Genomic DNA, 14,732 nt, shown 5'->3' with positions numbered 1-14,732 from the left:
AAACTATTATTATTTTGTTGTTGTTATAAAAAATTGAAAAGATTTTCAAGCTTTTGATAAAAGTACTTTAAAAAATTGGATTGTGGAGAAGTATTCACCAAAAGTTGTGAGGGTTTGGAAGTTTGCTAGAATCTATTTGTGGTAGAAAAAATTGAAGTGTAGTAGTTGAATTGTAGATGTGTTGCCGTTTTAGGCCACTGCTGTCAGAGAAGATAGTACCTGTAGAAAGGTGATTACTTTTCTTAGCAATGTAGTTAAAGGTTTTCAGGGAAGGATTTGGTTCAAGATGGTGGAGTAGAAGGAGGTGCATTCACTCCCTCTTGTGAGAGCACCAGAATCACAACTAACTGCTGAGCAATCATCCACAGGAAGACATGGGAACTCACCAAAACAGATACCCCACATCCAAAGACAAAGGAGAAGCCACAGTGAGATGGTAGGAGGGGTGCAATCACAGTAAAATCAAATCCCATAACTGCTGGGTGGGTGACTCACAAACTGGAGAACACTTATACCACAGAAGTCCACCCGCTGGAGTGAAGATTCTGAGCCCCACGTCAGGCTTACCAACGTGGGGGTCTGGAAATGGGGGGAGGAATTCCTAGAGAATCAGACGTTGAAGGCTAACGGGATTTGATTGCAGGACTTCGACAGGACTGGGGGAAACAGAGACTCCACTCTTGGAGGGCACACACAAAGTAGTGTGTGCATCAGGACCCAGGGGAAGGAGCAATGACCCCATAGGAGACTGAACCAGACCTACCTGCTAGTGTTGGAGAGTCTCCTGCAGAGGCGGGGGCTGGCAGTGTCTCACTGTGAGGACAAGGACACTGGCAGCGTAAGTTCTGGGAAGTACTCCTTGGTGTGAGCCCTCCCAGAGTTCACCATTAGCCCCACCACAGAGCCCAGGTAGGTTCCAGTGTTGGGTCGCCTGAGGCCAAACAACAAACAGGGAGGGAACCAATGCCACCCATCAATGCCCATTGACAGACGAATGGATAAAGAAGATGTGGTACACATATACAGTGGAATATTACTCAGCCATAAAAAGGAGCAAAATTGGGTCATTTGTAGAGACGTGCATGGATTTAGAGACTGTCATAAAGAGTGAAGTAAGTCAGAAAGAGAAAAACAAATATCATATATTAACGCATATATGTGGAACCTAGGAGAATGGTACAGATGAACCAGTTTGCAGGGCAGAAACTGAGACACAGATGTAGAGAACAAACGTATGGACACCAAGGGGGGAAAGTGGCGGGGGCTGGTGGTGGTGTGTTGAATTGGGAGATTGGGATTGACATTTATACACTAATATGTATAAAATGGATAACTAATAAGAACCTGCTGTATAAAAATATAAATAAAATAAAATTCAAAAAAAAGGGGTGGGGCTTTCACGAAGATCCAGCCTTGTAGGGATAATGATAACAGTGGTGCTGGGTACTTTCTCTACACCAACCTCACAAGCTGCTATGCATTCCTGCTTCCGATCCTAACAGTCCGATGGGTAGTGCCATCGTTATCACCATTTTATGGATGATGAAATGGTGGAGACAGGATTTAAATCCAGATAGCTCGGCTTACTAAGCTCCTGTTCTTTCTGGCACATCCTCTTCTCTCTGTTCCGTATAATCCTTAAAACCTCTTGCTTAAATCCTGAAGGATTACTCACGGTATTTGGGGGCAACATTTGCAGCATTGGGCAGCACTGCTCACCCAAAAGGCCATTCTCCTTTTGAGCTTTATGTTTTTCTCCTTGGGACTTCCATTTATTAGCTCTGTGAGAGAGATATTAAGGATAGATTAGAGAGGGTAAGTTAAAAAAAGGGAGCATTGAGGACATAAGGTAGACCACTATGGACACTATCTCTCCATCTGGAAAGAAGGCTGTGTGTCTGGGGCAGACAGGAAATAAGCACAGGAAACTGTTCTATTTTCTCCTCCTAAATCCGAGTTTTCATTCTCTGATGTTGTGCATGTGGCAGTGTTAAAAGACTGGGGTGTTCTATTATCCAGTCAGCAGGGGGAGCAGTGAACTTGAAGTGACATCCAGTAGGGAGAGAAAGGCCATCCACTCAGCACAGTGGTTTGTGAGTGAGTGTTCTTATCCTGCCTGGCATTAATAGATTCCATGAAAAAAAAAATCGTTTCTGTTTTTTTTCCATGCTGTTTATGGTTAATTATTCAGTGGACACCAACAGCAATGCTGCAGCAGAAAAATATTTACTTTAGCAGAAAAGTACATTTAGTGTTTATGATTAGTAATAATAAAGTACATCTTTAAATATGTAGTGAATTGTAGTTTTAAAGATACCTTTCTAGCATCCATTAGGATTGCTAATTCTGGCCAAGATTACTCTTACACCTTGGACTCAGAATAATAGCTCTGCTTGGGAGCAGCCAGATGAAGAGGAGACATTTTGGTTCTAAGAGGTGATTTGAGGGTCCCTGAAAAACATGTTCCTATTACTGTCCTTACAACCTCTAATAGTGCCCAGATTTTTAATCCCTTTTAGGTTAAAACTTCTTTTTTTCAAAAAAAAAAAATATAACTTACATTTGCATATTTTACCTAAAAGGCATAACTCATTAATTGATCTCCATTATTGACTTTGTTCTCATTTGAAGAAGTTCTGTGGACAGGTGCATTTTGATGTTGCAGAGTATAAGGCTGGGTCATAAAGCATGTGCGAAGACTTGTTAAAGCATAGGGTAGAGGTCTATAGCAGCGAAGTGAAAGAATGAATGACAAACCTCTATTTTAATTTGGGCCATTGTTGGTTCATTCTCTTGGGTCTTAGGATAGGAGAAGCAGCGTGTTGAGTATGAGACCCAAGGTGAGCTATGAAAGTCTAGTTCAGAAAAGTCCAGGTTTAATGAAGTGGGTAGTACTTCTTTTGGTTATTGGTTTATAACATCTTTTTTGGTCATGTACCCCTTGGCTTAGCTGAAGAAAGTTGTGGACCCTTTTCCAATAAATATGCACACACACACAAAATTTAGCACTCTATTTCAGGAGTTCACTGATGTCCTGTTCTCCCCTGGAGCCCACCATGAGTCCTGTTTAGAGCAATAGTCTCTGAAATGGGGGTGGGTAGGTGATACATGCCAAGGTGTGTGCCAAATGATCCAACGGAGTGTGGAATTTTCTATTTGTATTTATTTTCTGTCTTTTAACATTTTTTTCCATGTAGGTTTTATATTGCACATAATACATTAGTGCAACAGTACACATATAGCATTTACATATAAATAGATTAACAGAATTAGTTGTAAGAGCTCACATTTTTACTGATAGGGAGGCACAACTCAAAATTGATAGACTACCAGTTCGAGAATGGTGCTAATTAAATTTAAATTCTAGTCTCTCCTCTCCCTAAACTGGAGGGCCAGGGATAGGAACTTAAATCAAGAGGAAATTACAAGTGACTGGAAGTTTTAGACCTAATGATGACAGGTAACATTTGCCTACACTTCATTAAGCACTTTCACATATGCCCCACTTAGTCCTCCCAGTGGTTCTGTGAGATAGGCACAGTAGGTATGCTGATGGAAATCTCTTGAGAGCAGATATGTTAACCAAATTCTCAGAAAACTTAAGAGACTTTCCCAAGGGCCCGTGGCTAGTCGGTGGTGGAGCTGGTGCGCATAACCTTGGCTGCCAACCACAAATTATATGCTCATTTCATTGAACTGCAGGGATAAGTCAATCATTATGGGCTGTCTATGGCCCCATTGTTGCAGTTGCTGGTGCTCCCCCCAGGCCACTGAGTTGTTGAATCCCTGGCTGATCCAGGCACAGGGATAGAAAACATATTTAGCTCCTTGATCAGAGGGCCAGGAAGCTGAGCTAACAATTGAGCATTAGCTCTCTCCTGTTGGTACTGTAATACCAACATATTTCAAAACAGATAGAGGGCTCTGGAAGGGTTTAGATACATCTATGTACAAAAAAGATTTACAATGGGTTATTAAATGGGAGTTTTGAGGCTGGCTTCATGGGAAGTGCCAACCACTGCTTCTCCCAAATTTCCCCTGGTGCCACTGTCAAAGGCAAAGTACTTATCTAGATGGATTGTTATTCTGACCCAAAATGACATTTCCAACTTTTCTTACATATAATCCAATTTCTGAACTTCCTTTTCAGTGATATTAAGTGGAATAGCATAAAAAAGTCTTTTGGCATTAAACATAATAAATGTGTTCAGCATTGCTCAGGTGTCTTTGCTCTTTGCCAGTGCATTAGCTGTATTGACTTTAGAATTTTAAATGACCCTTTTTACCAGACTTCATTAATATCTCTTCCCTTCATCTTGGCTACCTAGCTCCTTCAACTCTCTCATGTGCAATCTTCTTCCCTCTCACAGTAACACAAGTTAGAGGCAGCTGACCTTCACATGACCAAGGGTCGGGAGATGTTATGAGGAGGTTCCCTTGAGTCTGGTGATTAGCCTCTGAAGAGGGGACCTGCCGTTCAAAGGCCAAGACTTCAGGACATTGCCCAGGCCCTGGAAACACTAACAGTGGACCTCCTGTCTTGGTAAGTACCAGACTGTTCTAATATGTGGCTTCTGGAAAAGAAACATTTAGCCAGACAGAAGGCTAGAAGGTGATATGAGATCTCTGGCAAGAGCTGGCCAGCTCAATCCAAATATCACTGTTACTGCATGAGGCTAAGGTCAATTTCCTGGGATTCCATCTCCTTAATTAATAGTGTCCTCTGCTATCCTCAGAGGACACTTCGTTTAAAATTGTGTTCAGGCATTATTTTATTCTCTCTCTGCAATTGAGCTGCGAGATCCCTGAGGATGCTGCTGCCTGGTATGGCTTTGTACACCCCTCCCCAGTGTCCCCCAGAGTGGCTGGGACATGGTGAATGATGACTCTTAGGTTAGGATTTTCCTTCTCTTTCAGAAAGTGGGTGGGCAGGAGGGTGACCACCCTTCCCCTGGAGTTGGTCACTCCTCAACCAGGATTGTTTTCACTTGTGACTGCTTATTTCTTTTCATGATATTTTAAGAGTAAATTTGTTGTAAATGATAAAAGTAATATAACTACATTATAGCAGATTTGGATAATTAAGACATAAAAATCATTTCTATCATTACTACATAAATGTACCTACTCAGTATTTTTACATTGCATTTAAAATATTTTTAATGACAGTGTGCTTGAATATTATATTTTAAAGATTGTAACATTCTATTACATTTTTCTTTTGTTTAATTATCCTCGTAAATGTTATTGAGATACAAAAATTTATTTCACTATTTTCCTATTATTATCTGTTAGATATATCATTATTTTTTCCTCATTAGTATTTATTAGATATTCTATCATTTATTTCCTTATTGTTATCTATCAGATATATCATTATTTAACTATTTTCCTATACTATCTCATAAGGATGATTAAATGATTATTAAGTGACTGCTTGCTTAGGAAATCTGCCTATTTGGATACAGTTTGACAAAAGTCATTACTAACATGTAGCATAGTTTTGGCTCGTAGTTGGTACTCAATAAATGTTGGTTTTCTTCCTTCTCTTTCTCCCTTCCTTATACCAACTTTATCAACTTTATGGTTTGTTCTTGTACTGCGAGCCTGAGGGCATAGCATATGCTTTATCCAGAGATTTCTAACTGGTTATTATGTAAGTTTGTCTTGGCTGTTTCAATTAGTAATTTGTGGGGAGTACTAGTACTCTGATCCCAGAGGTTCAGTTTTATGTTGCTTGGTTAGGTATATTGATTCGTTCTTGCCAGACATAAAATGTTAAAACTACAAAGGATTGTTGAAATCACCTTATCCAGTGGTTTCCCAATTGGTGCATGTCAGAATTTTTCAAGGTGCTTAAAAGGATACTGATTCCTTACTAAATCTTAATTTGGTGGTTGAGGATTGGGAATCTGCATTTTAATAAGCATTCTAGTGTTCTGATTTAGTGGTGGAAGGACCACAATTTGAAGTTACCATTTGGTTAGCAGACCTTGCTAACTTTTTTAGAGTTAATTTTAGATTTTTATCATGTTCAGTCTTTTGCTTTAAAAACTAATTGAATCTCGAGATGACTTATAACAGGAGGCAAATATTACAATCACAATTATGTTCTGCAACAGGAAATAAGCTCTAAATGAATCTTAAGATTATACTTGACACATTACTATGTTTAAGTGTATTAAAGATGTCATTGAAAGGTGCAGGGGGGGAAATGAACTTGATTTGACAGGTAGGTGTTCGTGGTACTATTATCCACAACTGTCTGTGCTGATTGACAGCACACACATTACCTCTTAACAGGCATTGTACTCAGTTGCATCAGATTTAAGTGTATGGCATTTTTACTGAATATTTGAAACTGTTTTAGTTAATAGTATTAATTGTGCATAGACCAACTTTCAGCCACTGTTTCAAAGTGCTTAATGGATAATAAACCAAAAAGTTCTATGGACCTCTACTTAGAATAAACTTAGGTCAACAATTGCCACGTTGCTTAGGTATTATGTATTTTGAGTAGGGCAAATGTTTAACAGTTCAGAGAAGGAATCTTCCCCATGTTATAGATAAACTGAAACTCAGAAAGGTAAAGCACTCAAGGTCATTTAGCCAGAAGGAGCTGAGCCAGAATTGGAGCTCAGATCTCCAGGGTCCTTGTTCTCCGCTCTTTCTACCATACCAAACTGCCCTTTTTGCATAGTTCCTATCTACTGAGAAATACTTGGTCTAATGGCTGGTTAGAGATGCTATAATCCATATTTATACTGCAAAGAGCATTGAAGCAAGGAATTCTACTCAATATTTTCTTTGGAAAACCAAACATGCTTTATTTCATTTTTTGCACAATTTATTTAAACATCTCACATATACAAAATAGGTACAATTTAATTTTTCTGCTTGTCCGAGAAACAAGGCTTCTTTGGAACCATGGGAGAGGATGAAAATGAGACTGGCAAAGAACAAATGCTGAATTTAAAGAAGAGGACAATGTTGGGCAAACGATCCACTTACTTTTATTCGGGAATAAGATGTAAAGTACTGATGTTAAATCAAATGAAAAAAAAATACACAATATAACTCAACACAGAGGAGTATTTCTTCTCAAATTCTCCTAGCACCATCAACATTCTTCAAGTATCTGAAATACTATTAGTTAGCACCTTTGTATTTTGAACAAAAAACAGATACCTCAGCTCAACTCTGTCTAGGTCAGCACCTAATGGTGTGGATCACACTCACAGGAAAAGTGTTTTGAGGTAGTTTACACCTTTGGAAGTTTGGGTTTTAAACTTCCCTCTGTGGAAGATATTCAAAAGCCACAAGTGGTGCAAATGTTCATGGTTTTTATTTTTCAATTTTTATTTTGGTTTTCTTACAAAGGTTGACATTTTCCACAACAAGTTTAAGACTGTTAAAAAAAATTCCAGATTTTTGGAGAGGGGGAAAGGGAAAGGGAATTAATTAAATCGTATTGCACAATGCTCTGATCAATCCTTCTTCTTCTCTTTTGCCCACAATTTAAGCAAGTAGATGTGCAGAAGAAATGGAAGGATTCAGCTTTCAGTTAAGAAAGAAGAAAAAGAAATGGCCAAGAGAGAAATTTTTCAGATTTCCTTTTTCTTTAATTTAGGTTGAGTTCATTTATTTGAAACAGACTGGGCCAATGTTCAATCTGATTTCTTGGTCAGCGCCACCAATGTCCAAAGGTGCAATATCAAGGATGGGCAGGCGAGATGGCTTATTTGTTTTATATTCAATGATTGTCTTTCTCCATTCATTTATCTTTTTCTGTTTAAAAAGAGAAGAAAAATATACATAAAGCAGCACTATTACGGAACCTAACCATCTTGTATAATATTATATAATTATATATTGCATACAATTGTATTATATAATATATAATTATACAGAACATATATTTATATATAATTATATAACATATTAGATAATATTTATATATAATTATATGTTATATAATATTATATACTAGATATTATAATAACCACTTTTTGGCTTATGTCCTTCTGAAGATGTGTGTCTCAGATCAACAAGTGTATCTTTGAAACAGTAGCATCAGGGCTGTCTTTACAGGGAGAGGTTTCCTACCAGTCTAATTTTATAAAAAAAACCGTTCCAATGCATATTCCAAGCGGCTTATTTCTACAGTATCTTTTCAGGATGTGTGTGGTAGGGTGGCTATGCAGTACTACTATTAGTGAATTTAAATTTTCTTCAATTTATAGTATATTATAGAGAAGGCATAAAGAAAAATTAAATATAGGTCATACTAATAAATAAAATAAAATACATATAACTATAAATTACAGTTTGGGCCCTTTTAACCTCAAGTAATTTTAAGTTATGGGTATACATCATCATTTAAGAAACTCATGTTAGAAGACAAATAACTAATACATGGAACAGAGTATATATTTCAGTATTTCAGAAAATTTCAGAAGGCAAGATCTGATAAGAATATTCTGAATTTACCATCTGAATTTAAACAAATACATTTATGAAAGAGAAATCAAATAAGTTTGGTCTCTCATTCATCTGTTCATTTAATGGTCTATGCTCCACTATCCCACTTCCCAAATAAATGTTATTCCCATACTTCACTATTACTTACAGAGCAGCCATCTACAAGAACAGTGTAAGTGAATCTGCTGTTGCCCTCAGCAACAAGTTCAACATCATTGGATCCTTGCAGAATGACAGCCTTTTTCAGGTTGCCAGTCTCCTCATCCATGTATGCAATGCTGTTCTTGCAATGGTAGGTGATGTTTTGAGAGGCATGGTTGGCCAGCAGGCGCATGAAGGCAAGTTGGGTAGCCATTTCCTTGGTAGTTACTCCTTCAACATTATATTCAAACTACAGAGAATAAGATGGGCATTCCAGTTAAATGAAGAAGGACTCAGATACTAAGAGTCAAATTTAAAAAAACAGTCTGGTATAGAGAGGAATAATGGACTCAGATCTGAACTTGTACTTTTAAAGGAAACTCAATTCACTTGTCTTTGAAATATAAGCTACCTAGAAGGAACATAAGAACTACCAAGCTGAGGCAAGTCATCTCAAAAAGGGACCTGTTTCAGATAAAGCCCAGATACACACACACACACACACGCACACGCACACGCACACACACACATATATACGTGTTTCTTTTTTTAAAATAAGAGAGCAAGGATCTAGAGATTCAGACCCCTTTAGTTTTCTATAATTCCCACCAATAAAGTTGATGAAAACTTTTAATTAGAAATTCAGAAAAGCTCATATCTTGAAAATACATGTGGCATGAGTACTGGACTACATGCTGGCCAGTACTCCTTCACACTTAATGACATTAGTCAGTTTCTCCAGCGATTATCAATTAAGTCACATTTGAATATTTTTGAATTATATGGATATGTCTAATCAATCCATCTTTAATGTGCAATCTAGGATATAACCAAACCCAAGAACAGAGCAGGTTCTTTTAAAAAGCCCATTTTGGTAAAGGGCTAAAATGTAGATAATTAAAAAACGAATAATCCGAACAAGATATTATTTAGTAGGAGAAGGAATGTTTGTAGGATTCCTTACCTGGGTACCACCATTGATAGTTTCTCCTACCCAGACGTGCTTCTTGGACTTGGAACTTCTGTACCAGTTCTTGACTGGGATGTTTTCAGGCTGAGCCCGGATGCAGGTTTCGCCAGTAGAGAAATCACAGTATACTTTGATAGCATCCATAGTACATCCTTGGTTAGGGTCAACCCAGTAGTAACCTTTTAGAAAAAACAAGACCCAGATCATAAAACCTCTCATTGAGTAGCATATAGGTTCTAATAATTACTAGTCAAAGATTCTGATTCCCATAAGTAACAGTTCTGATTGTACTGTTATATTGTCTACTCCACATTAACAGGAAGAGGGTGGCTATTTTCTAAATTAGACAGTTCCTCCTCTCCTCTCCATGAAAATCAAATCAGGGTACATAATACCATGAAAAGGGCAAAAACAGATATCAAGACAATCTTGAAAATGGGTGCTGGTTGGGAGAAGAAAATGTTTTATTAAGTGGGTATGATTTCACATAATGCAGTTTTTACCCAAATACCTTTTTCCTCTAAATATCAGTGGGAACTGATTTTGAAAAGCCTAACTTGTGAGAAGGGTCATTCTGGTTGGACATCTCAACCTACCACTGCTCCATTCTGGGTGGCTGAGTCTCAAGTCACGGCATGTGCGCGCTGGGTTCTTCCTAGAGCCTTCTGGAGTAAGAAGAGTCTCAATCTGGTTGTTGAGAGATTTCAGAGTAGCATCAACTTCATAATCCTTGGGTCTGAGAGATGGTGGTGAGCGAGGCTGGTCAGCCCTGTAGAAGTCTCCATCAAAACCGAAGTCATAACCACCACCACTGGGGCCAGGAGGGCCAGGAGGGCCAGGAGGACCAGGAGGGCCCTGCAGAGTGTAAGTAAGAAAGAGGAGGCTTTGTATTTGGTTACAGTGAGAGAGAATGAGAGCAGGTTTTCCGTCGAGATTCACACAAAAGCATGTTCTAATAAGTAAAAAAGAATCAAGTTCATGTAAATAACAACTTGCTCCCAGGCATACTTGCAGGGATGGGTTTATAGAGCTCATTGCATACAGACAATTTTTATATATTTTAGAAAACATACAGAAATGGGGGACTACTTTAATGTGTTGTTGTAATTGTCTTGGGTTAGTCTAAAGAAGATATTCCCTTAGGTCAGTGATGCCCTTTATTATTTCCCTAAATCATACTTACAGAAGGACCTTGGCTACCCTGAGAGCCACGAATGCCAGCAGGTCCGACTGCACCAGGATGTCCAGTGCGACCATCCTTGCCAGAAGGGCCAGAAGGACCAGAAGGGCCCTAGGGAAGAAGGAAACCAAGTCTGTGTGAGCCAGCAAAAACCCCAGAAGCGAGAAGAGGTCTGGGGCTCACTGCCTGCCATAGGCTCCTTTCAGAGATGAACGTCTCTTAGTTGACCTACCCTAGGACCAGCAGGACCCACAGTGCCAGGAGCACCTTGATCGCCATGATGACCCTTTAAAGAGAGAATAGGAAAATCACACTTTCAGAACATGTGTCGATACACAGATTTCAAAAAACTGAATGGAAAACTTTAGTTTCAATGGACTCTGGATTGAGAAAATTGAAAATGTAAAATGGGGCTCTTTTCTCTCATTATGTCTATTATATTCAGTTATTTTTTTCTACAAGCCACTTCAGAAGTGCAATATTAGTCATTCCTCTGATTATATTTATTTTAAGTGGGGTTGAAGGACATTGTTGCCAGGAGATTTTAATATACGTATATTTCTATCTCCCCTAACCCTCACCTTTTCATGTTGGGATGAAATAGCATTACCTCTGAGCTATGGAGTTAGAGAACGGGAAGTGAATATGATGTAGGACATTTTAGAACAATAGCAGTGAAATTGTGAGGAAGTTCATTCTGTGTTGAAGGACTTTAAGATCTGTGTACATGCTGGATGTCCACACTGTACTTACAGCAAGACCAGGAAGACCCTGCAATCCATTGTGTCCCTTTAAGCCAGGAAGACCTCTGGGCCCCTTATCACCAGGCTCTCCCTTATCACCTCGAATACCCTGTGGGCCCTATAAAGAAAAAGGACAGATAGGACATTTACCTTTGAAAGATGACACTCAACTCTCCACAAATATTGTTCAATCTGTTTACAAAGGTAATTCAAGACATGCAAAGGTCTACAAGCCATGTGGGTGCTACTCCCAACTCTTAATCTGCTTTAGTTGAGCTGTCTGTAAAGTGGCTAAGCGTTGTGATAATTTAATACAAATAAGAATAGATTTGAAATATAAGAGATTAAAAGGTATTTGTAGCAACTCTCCACATGGACTAAATTTTCAAAAAATATATAAAATCCAGTCTATGTATTATTTATCTTTTTTAATGTACAGTGTGGACTGATCCTCCCTAACTGTTGTACAGAAATCTTCACCATGTACATACACTAGGACCTCTTGGACCAACAGCACCGGCCAGACCAATGGGACCAGAAGGACCCTGTGAATTAGAAAAGAAAAACACAATTTATCAGCCAAGCCCAAGATCCTCCTCCCTAGGCCACCACAGTTCCCAGGTGTGGGGAGGTCAGAGGTAAAGCCTGCTGAGGATGACAGCATTAAGGGACTGGTATTTATAAACTTACAGGTTCACCGCGGTGTCCATGTTTGCCAGTTGGACCCACAGGGCCTTGAGGACCAGGTGCACCCACAGTACCAGTGGGACCAGCGTTACCAGGGTAACCACGATCCCCCTGCCGAAGGCAGAAATGAAGCTTAGCATCAATCTGGCCTGTAGTTTAGTCCCTTTTAAGTTAGAGAACAACGGTGAGGTGTACTGACCTTGTGTCCAGCTTGACCATCGCGGCCTGGGGGACCATCATTCCCAGGGTTGCCCTGTGAAGACACCATGCCAATTAAGGTGCTTAGGGAGGCTCTGTAGCTCACTGACCCCTACAGTTCAGCTATCTGCCTTCATTACTCCCAGTGCCCAATGGAGAACCCGCTCTTCAGGCTGTTAAAAATAGGAACAAGAACTTGCCAACCTAGATTTTTATAGAATTTTCTTTTTAATATGTTGGCCAACTTGAAGTATGCTACTTAAAGACTCATTCCCTAGCCCAAGTTATTTTTAGGATTGTCAATACTGAGAGTGGTGAGTACATGTAGACCTCAGCTCAGGATACAAAGTTACACACAAGGAAGTACTGCTAGGTTACATTTTACAAACCAAATGTTGGACTCACATCACGACCAGCTTCACCAGGAGCACCATTGACGCCAGGATTACCCACAGCACCAGGGGGACCACGGGCCCCAGTTGGGCCTGCAATGCCGAGAGGGCCAGGTTCACCCTAAAGAGGCAGAGAAGACAAAATTCCTCTCATTGGATTGAGTGCCACTCCCATTCTCCCAAAACAACGTTAGCCAGGGGATTCCAGGTTTAAGCGAGAAGGTAGATTGAAAGTGAGTGGGCCACATAATGGTAAGAAGTGTCATTAGTGTCATCTTTGCCCTTCTCCTACACACTTAGATGGTCAGCTTTATGTACTTTTGGAATGTTGCTCTGTACAAGCTGAGTCTAGTTTCATCTGATTTTCCAAATAAAATGAATTCATAAAGTTGAGAGAGTTTATGGAGATTAGATGGTTCCTAGTTGCTGTCATGTATTAGGTTTAACAGAATGATTCAGAACTTCTGGAGTTTCATTCTTCCTACAGGATAGATGATGCTAGCATTTCATACTGCAGAGGAGTAAATGCAATTAGAGCTTATATCGTTTTTAAGCATGTAAAAAGAACAAAAATTGTTCTGCATAATGTTAAGCTGTGTTTTTATAGCATGTGTCTAAGTAAGGTGGTATTAAAGCTTCTTAGATAAGTGACATGTGATCTGTATAAAGAAAATGCTATGAATAAAAAATCTTAAGTGGAGTTATTCACTGATCAATCTGTCACAGTTGAAGTGGCAGCTTTTAAATCTTTTCTTATGTTAATGAGAATAAGAATGGTGTCAAACACTCACCACAGATCCAGCAACACCTGGTAGACCACGTTCACCTCTAGAGCCTGGGAGACCCAGAAAACCAGGAGCACCAAGAAGACCTTGAGGACCTGGGGTGCCAGGAGATCCCTAAACAACAGTAAAAATACTGAGTATTACTGTAAGACCCTAGGAGACAACACAGGTTGGCTTGACGCTTCTGAGAATGAGTTTATCCTCAGTTTAGAAAAAGGCTAATGACCTCCTATTAGTAGAACATATCTTTGGCTGTCTTTTCTCTAGTGAAGACAATGAGTTTACATCTTGGCATGTTTATTTCTTTGTACCTGGTTCCTCCTTGAGACCAATGGAACAACATTTAAAAATATGTGGTTGGGATTAATGAAGCCATCTTGGAGTGAGGGAACAGAGTTCTTATAGAATTTATGCTGGGAAGCAAATTTTGACCTTGGCCTCTAACTGCACCAGGTCTAGTAAAGTCACATTTCAGAGTAGCAATAATACTGCACATTGCATGTTTAAAAAATTGGTAGCTTACTGATATTGATTAATTTACAGTAGAGTGACCACAGCAATGGGATGCTGTTCTAATCCCAGTACCAGTGAGGTACTCTCACAACAGCTTAAAGGGCTGTATTGATAAAACAGTGAGTTCCCTCACTCATTGTCATCTCCATCTAGTGCCTTCTGAGCATCTGCTGAAGCCATGACACCTCAATATCTGTTGGATAGATTTCCTGGCTCAACTGAGCTCTACTTGAGAGCCCGCAATACTCATCAACAAATATATGCCACCTGAAGATTTTTACAAGGGATTTATATTAATTCAACACAAGGTATTAAAAAAGAGGAGTTTGAAATCACTTACAGCAGTACCAGGCTCTCCAGAGGGACCCTTCTCACCAACAAAGCCAGGGGGGCCAGAAGCACCTGTTTCTCCAGTTCGACCAACTGGACCTTGGTCACCACGAGGCCCACGAAGTCCTTCTTTACCAGCAGGACCAGGGGGACCAGGGGGGCCAGTGATACCCTGTGAGCAAATACATGAGGTCATTTACTTTCTGTTAATCATCACAGATGGGAGAGAGCAGCTGAGGTTCTAAATATTAAGATGCAAACAACTTGAAGCAACAAAATAATATCCTGGTCACTTTGGAGAAATGTTTAGAA

At 39.4% G+C, this 14,732-nt stretch overlaps 1 protein-coding gene across 1 annotated transcript in view; it reads right to left on the bottom strand.

The window, feature by feature from the left end:
* Window positions 1–6,846: 6,846 nt before the first annotated feature.
* The window catches only part of COL1A2 (collagen type I alpha 2 chain), a 36,067-nt gene continuing 28,181 nt past the window's right edge, over window positions 6,847–14,732 (bottom strand). The window contains exons 40-52 of the mRNA XM_030857255.3: window positions 14,431–14,592; window positions 13,584–13,691; window positions 12,806–12,913; window positions 12,402–12,455; window positions 12,206–12,313; window positions 12,007–12,060; window positions 11,526–11,633; window positions 11,005–11,058; window positions 10,776–10,883; window positions 10,189–10,447; window positions 9,587–9,771; window positions 8,630–8,872; window positions 6,847–7,788 (exon numbers count right to left, since the gene is read on the bottom strand). Coding sequence (XP_030713115.2) covers window positions 7,642–7,788; window positions 8,630–8,872; window positions 9,587–9,771; window positions 10,189–10,447; window positions 10,776–10,883; window positions 11,005–11,058; window positions 11,526–11,633; window positions 12,007–12,060; window positions 12,206–12,313; window positions 12,402–12,455; window positions 12,806–12,913; window positions 13,584–13,691; window positions 14,431–14,592 — 1,698 coding nt within the window. The 3' untranslated portion in view covers window positions 6,847–7,641. The remainder of the gene's footprint in view (window positions 7,789–8,629; window positions 8,873–9,586; window positions 9,772–10,188; window positions 10,448–10,775; window positions 10,884–11,004; window positions 11,059–11,525; window positions 11,634–12,006; window positions 12,061–12,205; window positions 12,314–12,401; window positions 12,456–12,805; window positions 12,914–13,583; window positions 13,692–14,430; window positions 14,593–14,732) is intronic.

This window comes from Globicephala melas, chromosome 9 (genome assembly GCF_963455315.2).
Source record: "Globicephala melas chromosome 9, mGloMel1.2, whole genome shotgun sequence".
Taxonomy (NCBI): Eukaryota; Metazoa; Chordata; class Mammalia; order Artiodactyla; family Delphinidae; genus Globicephala; species Globicephala melas.
The sequence above is the reverse complement of the archived record's forward strand: the minus strand, read 5'-3'. Positions and strand labels throughout refer to the sequence as shown.